Source organism: Notechis scutatus, chromosome 6 (genome assembly GCF_049901735.1).
Source record: "Notechis scutatus isolate UNSWTSFEM ecotype Mainland chromosome 6, rNotScu1.2, whole genome shotgun sequence".
NCBI lineage: Eukaryota > Metazoa > Chordata > Lepidosauria > Squamata > Elapidae > Notechis > Notechis scutatus.
This window is the reverse complement of record NC_142014.1, coordinates 4662598-4688074: the sequence shown is the minus strand read 5'-3', so window position 1 is coordinate 4688074 and position 25477 is coordinate 4662598. Positions and strand designations below refer to the sequence as shown.

At 38.6% G+C, this 25477-nt stretch overlaps 2 protein-coding genes across 3 annotated transcripts in view; one reads left to right on the top strand and one right to left on the bottom strand.

The window, feature by feature from the left end:
* The window catches only part of PPHLN1 (periphilin 1), a 45581-nt gene extending 31301 nt beyond the window's left edge, over nt 1–14280 (top strand). For both annotated transcript variants that reach the window (XM_087969269.1, XM_026669123.2), the window contains one exon: nt 11690–14280. In XM_087969269.1, the coding sequence (XP_087825395.1) occupies nt 11690–11881 (192 nt within the window). In that variant the 3' untranslated portion in view covers nt 11882–14280. The remainder of the gene's footprint in view (nt 1–11689) is intronic.
* A 1021-nt stretch (nt 14281–15301) lies between these two features.
* Nucleotides 15302–25477, bottom strand: part of PRICKLE1 (prickle planar cell polarity protein 1) — a 10766-nt gene continuing 590 nt past the window's right edge. Inside the window, 6 exon segments of the mRNA XM_087969089.1 lie at nt 15302–15451; nt 15453–15497; nt 15499–16058; nt 19198–19342; nt 19824–20236; nt 20947–21130. Of these exon segments, the coding sequence (XP_087825215.1) occupies nt 15302–15451; nt 15453–15497; nt 15499–16058; nt 19198–19342; nt 19824–20236; nt 20947–21130 (1497 nt within the window).

Below are 25477 nucleotides of genomic sequence, written 5' to 3'. Positions count from 1 at the left end.
TCTATGGTACTTCACCACTTTAAAAGATAGTTCTAAGAGTCTCTTTTCCTGGATTTTTTTCTTTAAATAAAAAGGAATATTCTCACCCAGCTCTAATCACTGTTCATCTGCACCATTCCTGCACATTTGTTTGTTGCCTCGGCTATCCTAACTTCGTGGCAGCTATGATGGCTGCCTCTTTTTGTAGAGGGAAGAAGCCCTGAGTCCAGCAGGAGAGTTGCTGCTCTCCCCAAACTACATGGCACCCCTCTTTTCTTCACCACCCCTACAGGGTGGCTTTAGCTCCTTTCAGAGCCCTCCAATAGGGAGAACACAGCATGGGAGCTCAGAGACCCACTCCTCGTGTCTGATCCAGAAGATCCAGGGGTTGGTTGTTCTATGGGTTATACTAGGGGCCCTCAAATTGGTTTTGGGTGGCAGATTGGTTCTGGAGGCCAAGGAGGCCAAAAACGGGACGCACTGAGACCCCGGGAGACCAAAAACAGGCCTGTTTTGGGGCAGCAGAATGATTCTGGAGGTCTCGGAGGCCAAAAATAGGCCCGTTTTGGTGCAGCAGAGTGGTACTGGAGGCCAAGGAGGCCAAAAATGAAATGCACGAAGGCCTCAAGAGGCCAAAAATGGGGCCATTTTTGGGTGACAGAGTGGTAATGGACGCCGAGGCCAAAAATGGGATGCACGGAGGCCTCGGGAGGCCAAAAACAGGCCATTTTTTGGGCGGCAGAATGATTCTAGAGGCTGAGGTGGCCAAAAACAGGACGCACGGAGGCCTCGGGAGCAGCAGGGTGGTACTGGAGGCTAAGGAGGCCAAAATCAGAATGTGCGGAGGCCTCAGGAGGCCAAAAACGGGCCGTTTTGCACTTTCTGCCATATTTTAAAGCTTGCATGATTCGGCCTTCTGTATAATAAATGTGCACATTCATTATGCTTTGGTTCATTAGAAAAGATTGTCTGTGCACTGCAACCAGTTTCCTTGTGGTTCAAAACATATAAATAGTTCAGTTTCAAACCTTGTGCACACACCCTATTATTCTTTATGTCCGTGCATGAACCCGTGCAAAAATTAACTCATACCCTTCATTGCCTAAGCAAGATATACTCAGCAAATTGCGATCTAAATCTGGTACACATAAAACCTTATCAAATGATTTACCAATACATGTTCTGTTCCTTGCCCTTGTACAGAAGAATGATTACCATTTGCTAGGCTTACATATTCCTGGACAACTGGTCCCAGACTGGAAAAAAGTTTCGGGTTATTTGCAATATGCTCAACTGTCCAACAACTAAATGTCTTTGTTGTTTTTGTTGTTTGCCTTCAGAGAAATCTGTGAGGTTTTTTTTCTTCTCTTTCTGTGCTTTCTCCTGCTTGAATCTTCTTTTTTTTTTTTAATCCAAATTTTTAATTTTTTGAATATTTACAGTAATTCAATCTTTCATTCATATGGTGTGTCGACTGGGTACATATGTCTTGTGCTAACAATTATAATTAATATATTTTCTTAATATAACAGTAATCACATTTTCTTTATAAATCATTATCTCTTTATATCTATTATCTTTATAACATTCTTAACTTATTTCCTTATATATTCATCTACTCAATTTTAGCTTGTTTTATTTTCCAACCATTGGTAAAATAAACCCCATACCATATAATATTTAGTTTCTTCTTTTTCTTTAATTGCCAGTGTTAATCTATTCATCTCTGCACATTCAAATATTTTCTCAATCACTTTTCCCTCTGCTGGTATTTTATCGCTTTTCCAATTCTGAACAAATACAATCTTAGCTGCTGTTAAAACATGAATAATTAAATATATTTCTGCTTTGCTGTTAACATTAAGGTACCATCCCTAATAAAAATATTTCAGGTTTCAAATCTATATGTTGCTTTATCATTTTTTCCAACCATGTGTGTACTTTTGTCCAATATCTTTTAGCTTCTACGCATGTCCACCACATATGTAATATATTCCAAGTGTCTGTGGCACTTCCAGCATTTGGCTGATTTGTCTATAAACATCTTTGCCAGTTTTGCTGGTGCAAGGTGTCACCTATAAAACATCTTATACAAGTTTTCTTTATATGCTGTCGATATTGTTAATTTATCATTTCTTTCCCATAATTTATGCCATTTATCTAATTCTATAGTATACCCAAAACTTTTCATCCATGCTATCATTGTTTCCTTTACTTGTTGTTCTTCTAATTTGATACCTAATAAAAAGCAGTACTATTTTTTAATCAGCTTATCTTCCGTTCCTGTTAATATTTTATCCAGTTCTGTCAACTCCTTATAGATACCTTCAACTTTAGTGTCTTTTTCATATCTTGATTGTATTTGTATATATGAATACCACTGCATATCAACCCCTTGTTCATATACAATTCTTGTTTAGATTTGAGCTCACCCTTTATATCCTTATATCTAACAATATTTCCCATTTTATCGATATTTGGATGTGTATGTGCTTCCATCGTTGATAACCAGACTGGAATTTTCAAATAATGTTCTCTATTTTTTCCCATACTAACAATAAAGCATTCCTAATGCTTTATTAACAATAAAGCATTTATTAACAATAAAGCATTCCTACAAAAATAACAATGTATTTTACTTCCCCCATACCACAGAAATGAATGGCAACCCAATTGCAAATCATCTCCCTCCAATGTCAACAATCTTGTATTTCTTAACATAATCCATTCTTTCATCCAAGTTAGTACTGTGGCCTGGTAATATATTTCCCAGTTAGTTTGCCCAAACCCTCCTCTGATTCTTGCTTCCTGTAACATTTTAAGATTAATTCTTGCTTTCTTCCCTTGCCATATATATTTCAATACTATTCTGTTAATATCATCAAAGTATTTTTTCTCCAATTTTATCGGAATTGTTTGAAACAGATACAACACTTCTGGTAATATATTCATCTTAATTGTTGCGATTCTTCCTATTAATGATAGCTGCATATTAGTCCATCTTTCCAGGTCTGTCTTGATTTGTTGTTTCAGTTTATAATAGTTATCTTCCTTGATCGTTCCACATCTAGCCGTTAACTGAATCTCCAAGTATTTTATTTTCTTTGTAATCTGAATATCTAATCTCTCTATTAACTCTCTTTTCTGCTTCTCTGTCATATTTTTTACCAATATTTTAGTTTTCCCTTTATTTATTCCTGCCACTTTTCCATATTCCTCTTTCTTATTTATCAGTTTAAGTCCTGTTTCTAATGGTTCTTCTAGTATAAAAACCAAATCATCTGCAAATGCCTGCAATTTATATTCTCCCTTTCTTGTTTCCATCCCTTTTATTTCCTTATCTTTCCTTAATATTGCTGTTTAGCACTTCTAATAGTACAAATAGTAATGGCAACAAGGGACACCCTTGTCTTGTTCCCTATTTAATATTAATTTTTTCAGTCAGTCCTCCATTTACTATCACCTTTGCATATTGTTTATAATATATTGTCTTAATCATTTTAATAAACCTTTCCCCAAAATCAATTTCTTCCATTTGTGTCAACATAAACTGCCAGTTCACATTGTCAAATGCTCCCTGTGCATCTAAAAAAATAAATGCCATCTGCTTTTCTGGGTGCACCTCATAGTAGTGTTCAGTATTATTCTCATATTTTTTATTTGTCTCTTAGGTAAGAAGCCATTTTGATCTGGGTGTATAAATTTATTTAAGAATCTCTTAAATCTCTCTGCCATTATTGAAGCAAATATTTTATAGTCTGAGTTTAACAGTGATATTGGTCTATAGTTTTTAATCTGTTGTAAATCAGAGTCTTCTTTCAGTATAAGAGTAATGTACACCTCCATCTAGGAATTGGGCATTTTTGCCTCTATCAGTACTTCATTCAACACCTCCAACATTATGTTGCTCCGAGAGTCCTGCACCATCCGGTCCTGGTGCTTTCCCATTGTTTTGTCTTTTAATTGCTTCTGTCAGTTCCGTCATTGTAATTCTTTCCTCTAGCATTAATTTAACTTCCTCTGGTATTTTGGGAAATTCTTCTCTTTTTAAGTATTCTTTCATTTCTCCTTCTTCAACTTCTTCTTGTTCATATAACTTCCCATAATATTTTTGTACTATTCCTTTTTTATCTTCATTTCTGTGGCAAAGATTCCCTTTGTCATCTATTAGTTGAGAAATCCGTTTTTGTTCCTTCTCTTTTTTCAATCTAGCCACCTTCCTGGTTTATTTGCATTTTCAAAGTATTTGTTTCAAAACTTATTTCTTTCCCTTTGTAATTCAGTGGCTCATCTCTCGCTTTCTGTTCTTTTAGCTTCCTTTGAAAATCTAACGTGCACCTCTCTTGGTACCTTATTCCTCAGTGCATATCTAGTTTGTATTCTAAATGTTTCATCTATATCAGCCATCACTTTTTCTTTAGTCACCTCCAAGGCCCCTGCCAGCAAATCTGCCATTATTTCTGCTAAGTTTTCCCCCTTTTCTTCCTCATTGTTTTGAAATCTTAAATAATAGTCAGCATGATACACCTCCAATGAGATAATTATCCTCTCCTTGCTTTGGTCTGCTAATGTCAACCTATAGTCTATCTCTTCTACTTTTTTTTTTTCTGTTATGTCTGCTCTCTCCTCTATTTTTTTCATACGTTCCTCATTTTTTATCATCAATTGCTGAATATTCTCCACTTTTTCTTCTGCATTCCCTACCTTCCCTTCTACATCCCCTACTTTCTCTTCAACTCTCCCTATTTGTTCTTGTGCTGCTTGTAATATCATTTTGATCTCCGCTTTTTGATCTAAAGCTGCCTTCTCCTGCGGCAATATGGCATCCAGGGTTCTTTGTCCTGCCAGGCTGGAGGCCTCAGAGGAAGAGGCCGAGAATGAGGCTGATGCTGTTATTTTCTTAATCTCGAAATATTTATTTTGTTATCTCTTATGATGGTCCAAAGGGAAGGAAAAAGGAAGGAAAAAACAAATAATCCACAAGAGAGGTTGCTCTGCCCTCTCCCACGTTCCATTCTTCAGGTTGTTCTGTACCTTAATCCAGAGCGTGTTGATAATAATGTTTTTTAAAAAGAGAAAAAAATAAAATTACAATAAAGTGAAGTGAATGTGATATCACTAAAATAAAGTAGGGTAGAACAATAATCTAGCAAAAAATCAAAAGCAAGTGAAAAGGTAAAAAAGTGAAGAATAAAAAAGAATAGGAAAAAATATTAAAAAATTAAAAGAATAAAATTTGAATTAAAAAAATCAAAAGTTGAAAAATTAGAAAAAAAAATTTCCACAACTATGTAAAAAAAGTATATTAATGTAAAGTATAAAAATGTTAACCCAAAAAATACTATGTAATATTATTGTAAAGTATATTAATATAAAATAGGAAAAAGGGGAAACAAAAAGTGAAAGTAAGAGATAAAACCAAACAATAAATGAGAAAGCAAAAATAAATTTTCAATTATTCAGTTTTGTCCCATGTAAAATCACCTCTTTCAAAGTTCAGTCAGCAATTGTTTCCCCAGCAACAGTTTCTGCAGTGCAAGCTTGCAGGTGTTTCCCAAGGAATATCAAAGCAGTTCAGGAGAAAGGGAGTTTGGTCTTATACTTTCAAAAGTTTCCAAGAGTTACACTGTTTAAGACAAAAGTTCTTAGTGTTTCACTCTCTGACTATAAAGAATGTATTCTAATCTTACTCCCATGCCATCAAGGTCATCCACTTCTCCTTCTACCTTCTTATTCTCCTTTCACCTTTAGGTGGAACTGTTGCACTGCTTTCTCTTTTCTCTTTTCTCTTTACTGTAACAGTCCCTTATTATACAGAATTCTTCAAAATTAATAATTAAATGCAAAAAAGTAAAATAGTATAGAAAGTAGGAAATAAGATAAATCCCTATGTCTCATCTTGTTCCCCTCAGTTAGTCCATTAAATCCAGTATTTTCAGCCTGGTTTTACAGTTATTGTTCTTTCACAAACTCTTAGTTAATGATTTCCTTTCTCAATCTGCACTGGAACCACTTTCCTTGCCGCTTTCTTCCGGGGGTGTTACCCACCTCCACCTTTATTTTGGTACTTCTCTTCACCATGCTCTTCCCAGGGGGCACTTTCTTTAATTATTTTAAAAAAATATTTATTCTCACCCAGTACAATCACTCTTTCCTTTTCTTCTTTCTGTCGGCAACTGCCCTGGCTCTGTAGAGGCTCACAATGGCCGCTTTCCTTTCCAGCTGGCTGAAGAGCTCCTCTCTGGATCTACCAGGGACTTTATGGTGTCCCTGGTATCTACAGAGTATTCTTTTCTTGATTCTCACCCCTCCAAGGTGATTTAGGTCCAATTGGGACCACCAGCTGTTGGGATATCAGCAGCTCTGAGGCAGTCCATCGTACCACTGCAACGTCAGCTCCACCTCTCTGCTTGAATCTTCTTACAGGACAATTTCTCCGTGTATGCCAAGTAGATCCACATGCGAAGCAGTGTTTTACAATACAGACTTTCTCTCCCACCTTTTTCTCTCTCTGGAATGCAGTTCCTTTCTGATTGAATTGCAAATGACTATTGCTTCTTTCTAGTTTTTTCTGTTCTTCTTCCAAAAGTCTTTGCCCTTCCTTATTGAGATCTGCTGGAGGATTGCTTACAACTGTCCACAAATCCTCTCTCCACAGAAACGTCTCCATGTTTAGGCTCCATGAAAGATAATACATCTCTTTAAGACGAGCCACAGAAAATCCTTCTCAAATTCCTGTAACATTGTGTTGTCATTACAGGCCAATCCTCAATCTCCCACAGGTTCACAAAAGAAACTTTTACCTCAGAGAAAATTTATGAGCTCTTCAGGGCCCATAACCTGTCAGGGAATTGCACAACCAGTGTCCAAATGGAGTCAGAGACGCTGACAAGAACTTGCAGTTTTATATAAGTATTTACAGTAAAAGAAAGGCAAACAGGAGCATCATCAGGCAAATCAACACAGTAGGAACATCATCAAGTAAACCATAGAGAACATACAGGGCACATAGGGCAAAAAAGCAGGAAATAAGAAAACTCCCCTTTACTCTCACAGCAACTAATTACAACTGAGATTCCCTCATGCAGTGGCCAATTTTTAACCAATTAGCTGTGTGTTCTTATTGTCAAACCTTCACTGCTCCAGCTATTAAGTTTTAAATATCTTAACACTTGTTTTGAAATCTTAGAAAACATGCATAATGAGAAACACGAAATTAGGTCCACACCTAATTAAACTGATTTATTACTAAAAAGCCTATAAACAGGAATCTTCTCAACTAATGGTTATGTAAGGACCGGCTTCTCCTCCCTTTCGAACAAGTATAGACTCTTAAAAACATTGTACGGTGGAACCTCGGGTCACGAACGCTTCTGTTCGTAACCAAATTGGGTGACAACCAGAATTTTTGTTTCTGTTTTGCTTCTGGTCGCAAACAGATCTTTGGGTGGCGACCAAGCAAACCCAAAAATTGCTGCAGCGATTTTCCCTTCAGCACCTTTCTTTTTTTTGGTCTGCGCATGCGCAGACAGTCATGCTTCCAGTCACGACCAAATCAGGTTGCGACTGTAGTCCTGGAATAGATTATGGTCGCGAACCGAGGTTCCACTGTATTTCAAATGGAACCTTTATTGAAAAGGGGTGAAAGCAAGTCAGAATTCAAAGCAGGCTCTGAGGTCCCATAGGGTATACAACTAGGATAAAGGAAGTTACAGACCCCTGCCAACAGTCCGATGTGGATTCCACCAAAGCCGCAGAGATGTAAAGATGTTGTATCGGCCTCTCTGAGAAACAGATAAGAGTTTCTCAGGTGAGAATTTTCCAGGCATTCGAGGTGCCAAGCAACGGTTATAAATCGGGTGAAAAGTTATACAAAAAGGCAAGGCAAGAAATAGGATACTTAGGATACATAGACAGGAAAAGGAACCAAATGTAACAGATCCAACCCCCTTTCTTCCACCAAAGAATGGCAGATACATGGATCTGACATATTGCCCCCCTTAGAAAAATGGAAAATCCACCTGGAAAGACATACATTTATTTTTATTTATTTATTTTGTCAAACAATTATTAGATAACAGGTATAAGTATAAACATGGTTACAAATACATGAAATGGATACGAATAAGAAAAAAAAGAAACAATAGGACAGGGATGGTAGGCATGTTTTGGTGCGCTTATGCACGCCCCCTACAGATCTCTTAGGAAAGGGGTGAGGTCAATAGTAGACAGTCTAATGTTGAAGATTTTGAGGTTTGGGGAAGAAACCACAGAGTCAGGTAGAGTATTCCAGACATTGACTACTCTGTTGCTGAAGTTGTATTTCCTGCAATCAAGTTTGGTGCGGTTTATCTTTAGTTTGTATCTATTTTGTGCTCTTGTATTTTGGTTAAAGCTGAAGTATTCATTGATAGGTAGGACATTTGCAATATATAATTTTATATACTAAGATCGAACCGAAAGCGGCATAGTTCTAGGTTGTCTAGGTCTAAAATTTCAAGTCTGGTGGCATAAGGTATTCTGCTACGAGGAGAGGAGTGGAGGATTCTTCTTATAAAATATTTCTGGACTTTCTCAATTGTATTAATATCAGATATGTATTAATATCAGACATGTAAATCATACAATACAGTAAGAATTAGGATGGTTTGTGAGGGTATTTCAGGTGGAATTTCCGTAATAGTGTGGGGGCTTTGACATTTTTTTTTTTTTTTTTTTGGCTACCCATTCGTTTTTGGAGGAGGGTAGGTGTTTCCATGGTACTAAATATTGTGTGGAGCCATGGCGAGTACTTGAGTCAAGGATAACTTTAATTTCAAAGTGTTGTTCCCCTTCCATCATAGTGGGGTTGGAGGTGTAGGTAAAGTGGGCCTGATCTTTGAAGTGATTTCTGGTTTGAGCTGCAGTGCAATACTGGATGAACCTGTCTAAGTGTCTTAGGAAGTAGGAGTTTCACAGTGACAGGGTTAATGATTCTGGTGATGGGAAGTAGGCCAATGAATTTTGGTCCCAGTTTCTTAGAAGGTTGTAGTGATTGTAAGAACTTTGTGGTCCCCAACCTTGAACAGTTTAGTTCAGTGCATTTTTGTCAGCTTGAACTTTAGAAGTTGCTCTAGCCTCTTGTAAGGTTAGTCTGACCACTGGCCAAGTGGTTTGTAAATTGTTTATCCACTCCTTAAGAGAGGGGATGTCAGATTCTGTAGTGGGTAACTCTTGTCCTGTGGCTACCTGGAATGGGGTGAAACCAGTGCTACTGTGCACAGAGTTATTCTGCAATGAATACTGGACTCAAGGAGAGAGGACACGCCTTCTATAACAGCTGTCTTATATAAACACCTCTTAATGGGGTAAAATTTCTGTGGACCCGCTCTTAGTCTTAAAAGAGCAATACCCATGCTATGCTGATTCATCCTTATTTCATCAGCCACATCTGGCAGCTATTCACTGCTGGTCGGCTCTTAAGTCCCAAGACCTTAACACCATGTGAGCCCTAGGACTAGTGGCCATTCCATTCCTGGGGCTACTATGAACATGAGGGTCTCACTATGGCCCCCAGCTCTATTTGTAATGGTTCTGTGGCAAAGATGGCTGGCTCCCCCCCCCCACACACACTTCAGTGCTGTCTAGCTGGCAGAAAGTCATGGGGGTTTTCATTTTCCTTACATGAATTCCCAATCTCCCTACCAGGGTGGGCTGATTAGGCATCTGGTGCACCCTGAGTCCAGTAATGCTGCTACTTCCTCCCCTTTCCCTCGGCTGGGGATAAACAGGGGTGGGTTGAGCAGTTTGATTGGGTCGCTTACCAGCAGGTCGTCTTCTGGACTGGCTCAGGTCTTCTCGGGGTGTCGGAGTTCCTTCCTCAGGGTTTGGAGGGGTTTGCGACTCTAATACAGCTGTGGACTTTGCAATCGGTGAGGGGGTCTTTGAAGCGGTGGCGTAGGGCTGTCTTGAATCAATCGAAGTTTTGCAGCTCTGGAGCATCGGCGTGGTGGAGGGTCATAATCCACCTGGCTACTTCCCCTTCTAGGGCTAGAGTGACGACTCGCGCTCTTGCCCCCTGGATTGGGAAATTCTGCCCGTACTTTTGCATATAGGTGAGGACTTGAGCCAGGAAGAACTCGTTTCTGGGGGTCTCTGTTGAATTTTACCCCAAGGGGAGGGCTTCCACCCAGACTTATGGCTACTGTGGGTGAGAGTCATCTCCCCCCGTGGTTTTTCCATCCCAGCTATCCCTTTTTCCTACGCCAATAGACCATTGGGAATTCGTGGAACTTTCGAGGACAGCTTCGATGTCCTCAATGGGACATATGGAGCCAGTTTTGGGCTGGGTAGTGGTTGAGATTTCTTCCCAGCATTCAGCTTCCCAGTCAGGTGAGGCTCCGTTCAGAATCCAAGAAAGAAACCATTAGACTCCATTGTTATAGAGAAAAGGACTTTTACTGGAAATCAAGTGGTAGCATCAAAAGAATTCAAGATCTGAGGCATTAGGCGCGAAAATCACATATACAAAGTTATGGCAACGTTCCCACCCACCATAGTTCAAACCGGCCATCCAATCTGAGATGTGTATAATGTCATGTGGGGCATCTTCAGGTGGTGTTTCAGACATCTGGCCATTGACCTTGGCCTGGATAGATAAGATGCTGTGGCTGTGCAGTAAGCAATAAGCATAAACAATAAAGTTTTCCCAAATGTTACAGTTCACCCTGTCAAGCCTCCAGCACTCTTCCCCCCCTCCACAAAGCCCAATTTATCCTCTCCCCCCCATGTCGCTATGGCAGCCAGATAGACAAGCAGAAGAAAGATTCTTGGAAGCTGACATTCCCCTTGCTCACTGCCTTGTTCGGACATTGATGCAGGGTCCCTTCGGTAGAGTAAAATTTGGAAGGGAAAAACATTTTTCTCTCTGGGTTGACCACTGTTGCAGAGCCTGCTTTATGTAAGGACCGGTCTCTCTCCCCCCTTTTGAACAAGTATAGACTCTTGAAAACTTTGTATTTCAAAAGGAACCTTTTATTAAAAAGCGATGAAAGCAAGTCAGAATTCAAAGCGGCCTCTGAGGTCCCTCAGGGCATCCAATTAGGATAAAGGAAATTAGAGAACTCCTCCCAACAGTCCGATGTGGATTCCACCAAACTGCAGATGTGAAGATGTTGTACCGGCCTCTCTGAGAAACAGATAAGAGTTTCTCAAGACTATCTTCCAGCATTGTAATCCACATGGCCCTCCCACCCTCAACATTCCCCAAGAGGTGAGAATTTCCCAGGCACCCGAGATGCCAAGCAACAGTTATAAATCAGGTAAAAGGTTATACAAAAAGACAAGGCAAGAAATAGGATATCTAGGATACATAGAGAAGGAACCAAGTGTAACAAATCCAACACCACCACCCTTCTTCCACCAAAGAATGCAGATACACGGAACTGACAGGTTGGTACCTCCATGGAGTTAAGTATCAACAGAATTCAAGGGAGAGTTGGACTTAGTCTGCTTGTGGTTTTGTGGAGAATCCAGGCTGTTCTGTCTTTTATTTCCATCCCTATGTTCTACCACTCCATCTCCTAGATATAAACACATTTTCTTCATTCCAGAAAATGGAAATAAACTTATACCATTTTTATAAGATTTATAAATCTAGCTTTAGTTCAGTTTGGGGTAGATACTATAGAGTAATGTGTTTCATTGAATGCACTTCTAAAACTCATTTTAGGTATACCGACAGGATTGTGAAACTTTTGGTGCTGTGGTGAAGATGCTGATTGAAAAAGACCCTGCGTTAGAAAAAACTGTTCAGTTTTCTTTGAGACAAAATTTGCATGAGATTGGTGAGCGATGTGTTGAAGAACTTAAACACTTCATTGCAAAATATGATTCTGCGAGTCAAGAATTTGAAGAAACATAAGATAAATTATGAGTTATTCATATATAAAGGCAACCTGCTTCATGGATGCTAACCTTCTAAATTTGTTGATCTTGCATTTGATCTCTTCATAAATTTGAATTAATTGCAAAAAAAAATCATTTACTTAGTTGATTCCGTTTAGAAAATATATTGACTATATGAAGTTCAGCTCATGTCAGCCATATTTTGAAAAATCCTTAACAAAAAGCTGCCCCAATTATTGAAACAGGTTGCCAAGTATGACAGACCATTTTGTAATTTTATTGATATCGATGAATATATAAAATAAATGTGTACCTGTATTTATGTAAATTTTACATATGTATTCCTTTTAATTACAGTAGCTATACTAATTTGTTTGTAAACCATTGTTAGGACAATTCCATTAAGCTAGTTGTTTAAGCTTAGTGGTTTTGTAACTTCAAATAGCTTGTATAATTAAACTCCAAATTTGCATTTCCTTGAAAGCTTTGTACACTTGTATAAACAATATTTGTCTTTAATAGTAATGGAAAGTATATACTCTTATTCTCTTCTGCAATTTCTGTAATTTCCACTACACTATGGGATATTCCTTTTAGAAATGGGTGTAGTGAAGGCAGCACAAGTGTTTTCAAAGTATGAGAATTGTGTAATTCATCATTTCACAAATGGCACAGACATGATGATACTTCCCATAATCGTGGGCTAAAAGGGTAAGTAAATTCATAATTGCAATTCAGCAGCTAATCTTTATCCAACATCACTTCATTATATTCCTCTCTTACAATTAGAGACTAGTCTACTTGAAAAGATTCTTCTCAGAATTGCAACAAGGTGGTTTTTGTTTTTGTTTTTTGGAATATTTACCTTCCCACCAAAGTGGTCCCTATTTTTCTACTTGCATTTTTACATGCTATCGAACTGCTAGGTTGGCAGAAACTGGGACAAGTTACAAGAGCTCACTCCATTACACGGTGCTAGGGATTCGATCCGCCAACCTGCCAACTTTCTGATCGACGAGCCCAGCATCTTAGCCACTGAGCCACCGTTAACTGCCTCATGGGCAGCTGGGTTATCTATTACAGTTATCGCTTGTCTAGTGTACTTTCCACATGTAATATACAGAACAATTTTGGTCCTGTAAATTCAAGTGTTGTTTACCCATGGTTAGGTGTTATTTAATTCTAAAGTAACAAAAAGTAAGTTTCCTCTGTTTAAACAGATGGATGATTTGTAAGCAATACTTCTTGTATTCATAGGAATGAAGCGAAATATGGTGGTGTATGTTTGTTGTTTAAACCCATAAAAATGAATAAACATACAGATATGCTTCTGTACGCTTCAATCTGTCCCTCAGTTTGCCTCAGCTACTATGACCAGTGAAAGGGACTGTGAAAGTTTTAAAGCAGCTAGAACATATTGTATTACATTTCAGTGTTCTAACCTACACACAGATATTGTAAAATATGGAAACAAACCAAATTTATAAATTATGAAAACAAATTACAATTATAGAAAGCCAGTTATTAAAAACTGAGTTAAATAATTGATCTCACTGACTAAATAACAAATAAAATTCAGCAAAAGCCAGTAGAAAATTATATCACTTGCATGCTGATGGAACCTGAGACTACTTAAGATAGGTTCAATAAACAAATCCATATCACACTAAGCAGAAAAGCTACAAATGTAGATTTGAATTCAGTGGACCATTCTTAGTAGAAAGCATAGTACAATTTTATTTAGTTGATCTTAAAAATAACATTTGGCTGATTGTGAAAACATTTACTTTTTGGTTGTTAGAAGAATATATAGGACAATTTAATAATCTATCAAGGTAGGGTGAGATTAACTCACTCTTCCGAATGGCTCATCAGTCTTTATGTACTGCTACTTAACCCAAGCAGGATATAACAATGCCTCTTGTACAAATCACAATTAACCAAGCAATGTTATCTATTTTAGGTTTAGAACCTAGCATTGAAATTTAGCTTAAAGTATAATTTAGTTCAATTTATACATGCCAATTTTATTTGTTTAATTTACACAATTTAAAGTTTATTGATAATTCTTTAATATTGAACCATGACTGAAATATTATTTACATTTACAGAGCTTTACTATCAAAAATTAAAACATTTCACTATAAATGTATGAATATTTAACAAACTCCTGCTCAAGCAAACTGATATTAAACAGTCTAACAAATTTATTTGTCTATTTTAAACAAATGCCTTACAATTCAGAAATATAAAAATAGTTGAATAAATCTTAATTTTATAATATATATATATTAATTGTACTAAGTTATAAATACAGGAAACTAAAATACTACTTTATAAATCTGTTAACTCTTAATTGCTGTTCATATTACATTTGAAACTTGAGATACTGTTCCAATATAGAAGATCCTTACATATTTTCATAAGTTTTTAATTTAAGCAAATTCAGTGACATCTTATTTTGAAAGCAGGGATTATTAGCCCACATCACTTTAGTTTTTACAAACTGTATATTAAGATTATATTAAGCAAAATTTGCCTGAGATTCACTCCCATGAAGATAAAATAATAGTCAATTTGGTAAGAAGCAGTTCATTGTCCAGCATAGAACCAGATAATTGTTGCTTGGCATCAAAATGGCTAGGTTATATTAAACATATAAGAAAATGCAAAAATCAAATTATTTGCACATGTTAAATGGGCAATAGTTACCCTCTGTGGTCATATTCCCACAGGGAGTAATAGTCTCTCTGAAGCTTCATGCCATGAATAGGACCAGCATTTTTTCTTCTTTTTGAAGATACATGAGATTGGACAGCTTGTTTTTGTCAGAAGTTTGAATTGATCCTTTGGAAAATGTGTTCCTTTTATAAAATATTGCATTTCTCCCTTCGAAACAGAAACTTCTGAAATTAGGCCAGTATCTATATAAAACGCTAATTCTTCATACTACCCATCTCTATGTGAAACACTGTGTGGAAGGTTTCCATCATCCCTCTGACCATGTTTACAGAGCTGATGAGAACAAGAATCCAATAAAATCCAAAGTACAGACTCCTCTCTGATTTCATACTATATCCATAAACAAGGAAGACTGTCCCAAGCCTGGCATTCATATAATCAGGGACAATTTCTAATCTTTGTTTATTTTTCTTGAATCTCAAGTTGTACGCAAGCCAGAATAGTTCTAAACAAGCTAATCCATATCAAAGGTTTATTTTTTTTTTATTTTTTGATGTAGTGCCTTAAACTGCTTTCAAAGCCTTGACAAAGAACACAGGCAAATTTTTCCCATGTTACAGACTTTGCTGACATTATTTAGATACACAAGATTTGAAACACAGTGTAGGCACAAAGTTTATAGGCAGTACATTTTAGGAAATTATACAGGTTTTGCCTTTGTGAGTTTTCCTTTTTTTCAGATTTTCTTATCTGCCTAAATTTCAGCACTTGAACTAGAAATGAAGTCTACATGGCAGGGATATCTCACAGATCTTGGCTGTGGAATGGGTTGTCCTAAGAAATATCCTTCCTCTTCAGAATCTGAAGATGATGAAGATGAGCACCAAGCTTCTTCATCCTCACCCCAAAATCCAAAAAAAACGATCTCTTGGTTTCCCTATTGCATAGTCAGGCGGCAATATGATTATTTTGGCTGAAAAAAGTGGGAGTATATGCCTGAACTGCCTGAGTATTTTTATTCTGAATAAATGCATCATAATCCTGAGGTGAATAAAACTTAAGCCTTTCTTTTGGAAAAGCTTTTCCTTCTGCAACCAGATGAAGTGCATTGTCAGATTGAGACTTTCTGCTGCTTCGATTATGTCTCTTTCCATGGTCTTCAAACTGATAAACACGTCTGCGAGTCCTTTCGCTCATAGGAGGTTGTTGAATATCAAGATTGTCATAATTTCCATTATCAATGACATCATCTGAAAATTTTACTTGTTGAGGCCTAGTCTGTGATTTGGATTTTCTCAGTACTGGTACATGCATTGACTTTTCTTCTGGCAGTGTCTCAGCCTGACATAATTCAGAATTTATACTCTTCAAAGACTCAGTGCTTCTATGAAGCTTTGATGAATTCAAATTTCCTATGTTGCTCATTTTCCCACAATTCTACGCCTCTAGATCCCGATAGGTTTCAAAGGAGTACAGAGAAGATCTTGGTTTGATTTCATCAATTGAAGCACCTAAAAAAATGAAAAGAAAAAAGTAATTTTGGTTGGAAAATTTATTTCATCCAGTTAAATTCTAAAAATGTAATTTCAGTTTATATTTAAAAAGCCACATTTGGATTCTGAATGTGGAATGTGTGAATTACTCATCTATCCAAATTTTCCTTCATCAAACACAGTTGCTGAACAAAACAACAGTGTAAATGTATCAGATTTCTGAATTATTTCAGTCAACCACCTTGGTGATATGATCAACCGCATGCATATTTCAAATAAAATGAGTTGCCTTTTCCAGTGGCTATAGATGTTAAACAAAAGTGACAATAAAATTTTGAAATATCTTGATTATTAGTGATATCTGAAATCGCTAGTTTCAAAGCAGTCTCTTAAGGAAACTGCACCTGTTTCAACATAGGCATGATTTTCCTTCCACAGTCAAGTGTTGACTATCAGTTGCTTATCCCCTCCTGACAGACTGAACCAACAATGAAGAGCAAGAGCCTCCAAGTAGCAGGACTGATATAACAAAGGACACTATCCACTTTCTTGACATTATAGGCTAAAAAAAATATTCCAGATAACTGCACAAAACGTTACCCTTGGATTCTGACTATCTGACTTCCAGTTAAAAGCAATTTATACCCATAAAGTGTCTAGCTAAAAATGTTTATCGATAAAATCATACACAAGGGGTTCAAGTGGGAAGCTTCTATTCCATTGTGATCTTACTCTGACCCCTGCTGGAGAACATGGTTTTATTATGTAATTATCAAGTTTCTTTACTGCCCATCTCAATTGACTCTTTCACAGGTAGTTCTTAATTGACAACCACAATTGGGACAACCACATCATTAAGGGATGCAAATAATCCAATTTCCTCCATTGATTTTGTCATAAGCCCCTGAGAAGGTTGCAAATGGTCACATGACCCCAGGATGCTGCAACCATAGTAAATAATATGCTGCTTGCCGAATGCTCAAAATTTAATCACATGAACACCAGGACACTGCACTGATTGTTAAATGCAGGAACCGGGTGTAAGTTACTTTTTTTAATTTTTTAATTATTGTAAGTTTGAAGGTCATCAATGATCTTAAGTCAAGAACTTGTACAAGGTAATAAATAAGCAAAAAATAAATTCATAAACACTTAAAATCCACTTTAAAATACCGTGTTTCTCACATAATAAGGCCGGGCCTTATTTTTTTTTGAACCCCGAAAAACCGGCTAGGCCGTCTTTTCGGGGGTGACTTAATTCCCCCCCCCCATTGCATCCTCGGGTGGGCGGGCGGCGACAGCTTGGATGTTCGGGAGACCTTCCATCACCATTGGTTTTCCTTCTCCCTTGCTGCTGCGGCGTTACAGTAATGCCGCGGCATTTGGCGCAGCCACGTGCGGCCAGTCAGGGCTCCTCCCTGCAACCGGAGCCCTGAGGAGACACTTGGCTTCAGGCGCTCCTGTCGCCGCCTTCCCTTTGCCTTCGAAGGTAAAGCGAATTATTTTAAAAACCTCCGCTCATCCCACCAGGGCTGCACCTGAGCCGTACGAGCTGGGCAGAGCCGGGAAAGCGAGCCGCGGGTGTTTCCTGGTTCTGCCCAGCCCGCACGGCTCTGCCGCGGCCCTAGCGGGATGAGCGGAGGTTTTAAAAATAATTCACTTTACCTTTGAAGGCAAAGGGAAGGCGGCGACAGGAGTGCCTGAAGCCAAGTATACCAACAACAAAAGGCAAATCCTCAAGGTGGGCTGGAGGGAGGTGGCTACGTGCCCCCCGGGCTGCTTCAATGCAAGGTCCTGACTTGCAGCATCCTGCCGTTGCCGCCGCGTCCTCCCTCTCCGACTGCGAAACTCGTGTGCTTCGCTGCAAACGCTCCGAGCGAGGCGAGCTCTTTCATACATAGAGAGAGAGAGAGATAGAGGGAAAGAGGCCGCCCGCTTTTTATCACGCCGCCACCGCACCACCGGCTCTAGGCCAAACCCCGGGCCTCGCTCGGAAAGCAAATGAGAGGAAAAGACGCGCAAACCCCAGGCGCAGGAGGGGGTGGGTGAGGCAACCCTGCTGCCGCGGACCTCCTTTGAGCCTGCCCCACCGTGAGCTCCAACCAATCCACAACTTCCAAAGCTTCGGCGCCTCCCAATGGGGATGTTTGCCGGGAAATGGCTTCGACTCCTCCACTCGTCCGTGCATTTCATTGCCCGCCCCTTTGCCCGGAGGGTTCTGGCCACGCCCCATCGTGCCTTTCAGCTTCAGGAGCCCGCGCGCTCTTTTTTTTTCCCCCCGAGAGTTACGATGCCGCCTTTCTGGAGAGGGGAGGGGCGGCACCCTCTCAACCCAGCGCGTCCAGTGTCCCATCCGTCTCTCCCCCCCGCGCTCCTCATGTGCTGAGCACTTCCTCCTGCAAATTACACCTCACAATTCTTCTCTCCCTTTCCTCTCGCTCCAAAAAGATTGCCATCGTATCCCGCCGATTCGGGCTTCCAGCCACGTTGTGATCCACTAGTGAGGTTGCCATCTCGGATGGAGGCATCGCAGTCTCCCTCTCTTGCTCGCTCTGAACTTCGCGCGGACCAAAATAAAAAGATCGCCCGCCGTCATGTTTGGAGCTGCCACTTCCGCGTTTGGAGCTCCAAATGGCGGCGGCACTCCAAACACGGAAGCGGCAGCTCCAAACGTGGCAGCGGAATGGGCAGAAGGGAAAGCAACAGCGGCGGGTGCCAAAGGTGTCTGCAGCAAAGGTGTTTGGTGGGAGTAGGGAGCTCTCCGCGCTTCGCCATGATCGGCCGTTAGGAGCGGCTGGTGGAGAGGAATTCCTGCCCGCCGGGCGCTCCTAACGGCAAGTCTCCCGCCCTTCCCCCTTATTTTGCATATTTTAAGATAGGCCTAAATTTGGGGGGAGGGGCTTAATTTGATTTTATGCCCAAAAAACATGCTGGGCCTTCCTATTGGTGGAGGCCGTATCGTTGGAGAAACACGGTACTTGAGGCCCTGAACAGGCTTTCTTTGCAAAAGGAACGTGCATAAAAGCAAGTAAAAGTTAATATGTAAACCCTTGTAGAACACTGGTAAGAATCAAGCTTTATGGTATGAAAATTAATTGTACATGTATCACAAATGCTTAGTGAATGAACCATAAATCATAATTTTTAGCTGCTTTACCTGTAATGTTAGATAAAGCAAGGAAATCCATTGAGTCTCGAACACACTGCTCTCGTTTCAGGTTTGACAAACATTTCAATGAATCATATCTTTGATAGCGGTCTTCCAATATTTGAGGGGTTGCCACAGGGAGGAAGGGGTCAAGCTATTTTCTGAAGCTCCTGTAGGCCAGACAAGGAATAAGGGATGGAAACTGAACAAGGAGAGATTTAACCTGGAAACAAGGAGAAACTTTCTGACAGTGAGAACAATCAACCAATGGAACAGCTTGCCCTCGGAAGTTGTGGGAGCGCCATCAGTCGAGACTTTCAAGAAGAGATTGGACTGCCATTTGTCAGAAATGGTGTAGGGTCTCCTGCTTGGGTGGGGGGTTGGACTAGATGACCTACAAGGTCCCTTCCAACTCTGATTATCTGTATCTGTATCTTCGCTTTTGGTCATGTTTGTATCTTGTGCCATGTTCCATGTCTAATTCTTGGATTTTCCTTCTAGCAGGTCCTGGGTGGCTACCATATGCAGAATCACCCAGGCCATTGTGGGATTGTGCCCAATACACATTTGCCTGGTATTTCTTATTTGCTAAGCTTTGATTATTTATTTTTTAATTCTGATCTCCCTTTGGCCACATTTTCACAAATCCGCTGATCTGATCTAAAATTGGCTTCCACTGGCTGCTGAAATAGATTTTTATCAACAAATTTGAGGAGCAGCTGAGTCATATAATCTTCACGCTCAGCCCATTCTTCTGGATCATCAGGCGTTTCATCTCCCCTTACTTTCCAGAGTTCTTTGTCAACAAAGTTTATTTCTTGCCTTGAAAGACTTGAGTCATCCAGTTTCCATGAAAGAGTATCATCCGTTGTGCTCGAAAGACCAAGGAATTTGTCATTCATTGCTGGAGACAACAGGAGGGATTGCCTGCACTCATCTGCTGATCCGACTGCTTTTTCTCGTACGAATGCTCCTTCTGGAGTCTCTCGAGCGAGCAGATTGGAAAGCAGAACCAGAAGAATCTGAAGCACGAACACCCTCTCCCAGACTGCACGATTAAGAACAAAAATTTTTGTCCTTGCTTGGGAAGAAACGGGCAACCAAGTAGTGAAACTTTGCAATGAGTGCAAGAAAAGCAAGTTTCTGTAGCATGCCAGTGTTGTCCATCATAAGTCATTTGAGCATGATCAACCCCTATTTAAGGCAAGATTTGTGTATAAATTTGTTTGCTAAGATTCTTATAACACTTTTCCCATTAGATAAAATACTTAACACACATTAATATGTTATTTACTCAGTGGTCCCCAACCTTTTTTGTACCAGGGACCAGTTTCATGCAGAAACACTTTTTCAAGGACCGGGTAGGGGCGTGAAGGTTCCAATAATAGTAAATAAATAAGCGATGAACCCGTAACTTACCCTTTCCAAAAAATCTCTCCAGTGAACTCTGTTTCTGGCTCATTTTGTGAAGGCTAGCTTGCATTGCTGATGCAGGATATATACGCGCCAAAGAGTCAAGCGCGGAAGTTAGGCGAGGGCGGAAATGGTTGTCTTTCAAAATAAGACACCCGGAAGCAAAAACATATTTTTATATATATTTTAATCACGATTATTCATTCTTTGCAGCCCGGTACAAAATGATCCACGAACCGGTACCAGTCCGGGCCCCGGTGGTTGGGGACCCCTGATATAACTTGTTCATTAGGTTGAAAACATAGCTTCAGCAAATATTTTTTGCCAGTCAAAATGCAAGCTTACCTATATGTTCCCCACAAGTCTCACAATATGCTGCATAAAGAGACTCAAAGCAGCCACAGCAGAATGGGTGTCCGTCCTTCATAATATACCTCTGTCCTCCAAGGATGGTGTCACACTGAAGGCAACGGAAGTGTTTCATGTGCCAATGACGACCTGCTTCTGTACTTTCATCAGCAAAAATGATCTAGGGTAGGTGGGAAGAAAACACTTTAGGTCTTAGGAGTTTCTCTTATTTCTCTCTCTTTGGGGGGGATAATGACTTATCCTTAAAACAATAAAACAGTGGAGATAAAACAGTGGAGATAAGTTTACTGGTAGTCCTCAACTTATGACCAATTGCTTAGTGACCATTCGAAGCTACAATCTATCTGAAAAGGGGGACTTACAACCTGACTCCAAAGTTTCAACGGTCAGAATTCCCCCACGGTCACATTACTGCACTTCAGGCACTCACAATATGGCCATATTTATAGCTGTATGCAACATCTTTTGGTCATGTAACTGGGTTTTACAATGGTTTTGCCAAATATGGCATTTAATTCTGGATTTTGGCCATAATGTGCCATACAGTATAATGGGGTTTACTTAATGACCACAGCATTTGCTTAATGACCATGACGTTTGTGGTCACTGTATTCACATAACTACTTCAAAAAAATTGCAAAACCAGGTTGGTCATGTAACGACCCATTTTACAACTGTTATTATTTACAACAAGCTCCATGACAGTCATAATTTAAGGATTATCTGTGTAAATAAGATATTAAGTTCAGAGATTCCAAAGGATCTTTAAAATCATTTCTCTTGTTGAAAATAACTTAATGAAAATTAATACAAGCAGAATATACTAACAATGTACTTGATCACTAGTGTACCACTTCTACTTCTTTGCCTTCTATTTCCTTTTTAAAAAACTATTTTAACACTTCTTTTTTCTTTGTTTTCTTTTTTCTTTTTAATAAAATAAAAAAGGGGAAAGGGGCAAAACTCACACATAAGACTATCTGCCATATATAACCCAACAGTAGTCTTACAAGTTACATTTCTTCAGTTTAATTATTACTTTTACTTGAAAGCAATACGTAACAAAGTAAGTGAAATTTAGTTTCTAAGGGATGTGGAAAATCATTTTTGTCCCAAGGGGTACGTGATGATGATAAGTCATATCCAAATGCACTCACATTTGTTCCTTCCAAGCTACTTAACAATCGAAGTAGCATTGGAAATCTGTGCACAAGACTTTTCCCTTTGAGCAGTAGAAATTTTTGCTACAGGTAGCAATTAGGAATCAAATGCTGACAACATATGTTTAAAGAGATAAATAATTATGTCACATCCTTCAACAGTATAAATGGTTTTCCAATCACCCTGTTAGGAATCTGTCCACCAATTAGTTGGGTTGGCAATATATAAACCAACAATGTATGTTTGTAGCTTTAAGACAAAATCACTGTATTTATTTATACTATATTCCGATTGGTTGATTATATTGCAAATTACCATAAGAGGGAGCTAGAGATCATAGTTTGCTCTCTCTGACATTCTATTGTTATCTACGGTTCTCTGTTGTATTTATGCTGTGCTTATACTTTGATATTTTTGTTTACTGTAAATGACAAAGGCAACCGGTAAGAAGACTTTGTAATTGGATATTCTTTGAACTGTAAAAGGTATATGACTTGGACCATTTATTGGACTGTGCTATTTCTTAAAGTAAAGTTTAACTCAATTTAGTGTATCTGTGTGTGGCTGGATAATTATTCATAACTATTCTCATAAATGTTTCCATGTGCATATCCTTGTTACTTAAGGGTTATTCTGTACATATCATAACATTGGTTACGGGCCCAGAGAGATATTAAGAATCAGTGTGAATATACAGTTTCATATTCAGACAGCTGATTGCGATTTATTGTTAAACTACCAATGGCACAAAAACAGTCAACCAGTATATCCCAGATAACCCGGTTGGATGGAACAAACTATGTTTCCTGGTCTATGAAGTGCAGCCTACTTCTGTGTAAAGAGGGATTATGAACTGTAGTTAATAGTCCACCGGATGTAACAGCTTGGGACCCATTGAATAATGAAGATAAAAAGAAAATAGCTGACTTTAACCGGGATAATGAAAAGGCTCTTAGTATAATTGGACTGACACTGAGTGATCAGTAGTTAGTCCATATTCGTGGTGAAGAACCTGCTGCTAGACGTTGGGACATTTTGAAGAGGATTTATGTTCGCGATAGTGTGGGTGCACACATACACCTTACACGTAAACTGTTTAGAGCCCTTCTTATAAAAGGTAGTGATATGTTAACTCATTTGGAGTTTATGAAAAGGACTTTACAAGAGCTACAAGAAAAGGAGATGATTTTCTCGGAGTTGCATCAAATTTACATCATTCTTTCTTCTTTGGATGAAACTTATGATGATAATGTGTCTTCACTGGAAGCTTTAAACGGAGATGAACTTACATTAACTGACATAACTGGAAGACTGTTAGAAGAGTCAAGAAGAAGGCAAGATAGAAATAAACTGAGAGAAAGACAACCACAGGAAGAAAAACTGTCTTCAACTGCCTATATTGTTTGGAAATGTTTTTCTTGTGGGGCTAAAGGTCATATAGCCAGATACTGTAAAAAGGGTAAGAAACAAAATGCTATTAATATACAGAGAGCTTATAAAGATATTAGTTTAGCCATATCAAGTACAACTATAACTGTAAACCATGATATATGGGTAGTTGACAGTGGAGCATTGCAGTGTATAACTAAAAGTAAAGAGAGGTTTGTTAACATGACAAAGACTAAACAGCATGTATCATAAGCTAATGGATGGAAATTGAAAGCATCTGGAGAAGGTACTACATATTGTTCATGTATTAATGAACATTTACAGATGTTATATGTACCTAGACTGATATTTAACCTGCTATCTGTAAGAGAAATTGTAAAAACAGGATTTGTTGTAACCTTTCAGGGAGATAAATGTTTAATTGAAAAATAGGGTTAATAGATTGGATAATGGTTTGTTTATCATACATGATAATCCATTAATTAATGCTAACTCGGTTTATGAGAATAAAAAGCCTCATGATGAATGTATTCATCTGCTCCATAGTCATATGGAACATAAAAATTTCAAAATGTTAAAGAAAACTGTTGAGTTATCTAATGGTATAAAATTAAAACCTTGTACAAAGTATGTACAAGCTTACAATCAAGAAAAAAGTAAGGTAACTCCTGCAAATAGGGTAAATGGATTCAAAACCAGTGAACCATTAGAGGTTGTTTTTGCTGATATTATTGGACCTAAGAAACCTAGTTTAGGTGGAGCCTGTTACATATTAAGTATAATTGATCATTTTTCCAGATATGGTTACTGTTATTTAATGAAAATGAAGATAGAAACATACCAGCATTTTGTAAACTGGCTAAAATTTGCTGAAAGGAAAAAGAAACAGAAAGTTATTAGGTTAGATAATGGTACTGAATTTACCAATAGAAAATTTGAAGCCATGTAACAGAAAGCTGGCATTGAACATAAGCGTTCTGCTCCTTATAGACCACAACATAACTCATATATTGAACGTAGAGGACAAACATTACAGGCTATGGCTAGGACTATGATTTCGGATTCTGGTTTATCAGAGGAACTTTGGAGTGAAGCAATAATATGTGCTAACCATGTTTTGAATAACGTAGTGAATTCAACGACTGGTGAATTACCATTTACTCATTGGAATGGAAAAAAGCCAGATCTCAGTTATTTACATACATTTGGAACCCCAGCATGGGTTCATATTCCCATGCAAGTAAGGCGAAAGGGACAACATAGAGAAAATTATATTTTGTAGGTTATGAAGCTAATCATAGATCATTTAGATTTGGGGAGCCAGGTACTACTAATGTATATTGCAGTGCAAGTGCTAAATTTCTGGAGTATGTTGGCTGGAGAAAGCTTGAACAGGAATATAATAAGGTACAGGCTAATGTTGTTGAGACTCCATTGTTTACCGGTAATCCTGATGATAATAATATTGATGATAAGATAGAGGAGGAATCCTCAATGGAGGAATCATCAATAGAAGAACCCTCTATGATTGTAGAAGACGAGGATTTGATAGGGGAGGTAAAGAAAGAGGACATGCCAACAACATGTACTGAGTTTCCTAGGAAATCAACTAGGGAGAGACGTCCACCTGACAGATTTCAAGCAAGCATTGTATGTCAGGTTAATACAGAACCTTCTAACTTCAATGAAATAAAACTATCCTACAAAGGATCAGGTAGCTTGGCACCTCTAAATCCTTTAACGATTTTAACTTATGGAAGTTAAAATCGTTAAAGGATTTAGAGGTATATGAGGATGTGTGTGCAATCCAGATGAGCGTGCAATAGGCGTTTTCTTCTTCAGGCAACAAAAAGCCTGATTTTTTTTAAAAAAAACATTTTTAAGTATGGAATTCTATCCCGAATTTCATCCTGGTATCTGTTTTTGCATTGGGATCAAAAAAAAATTGCCTCCCAAT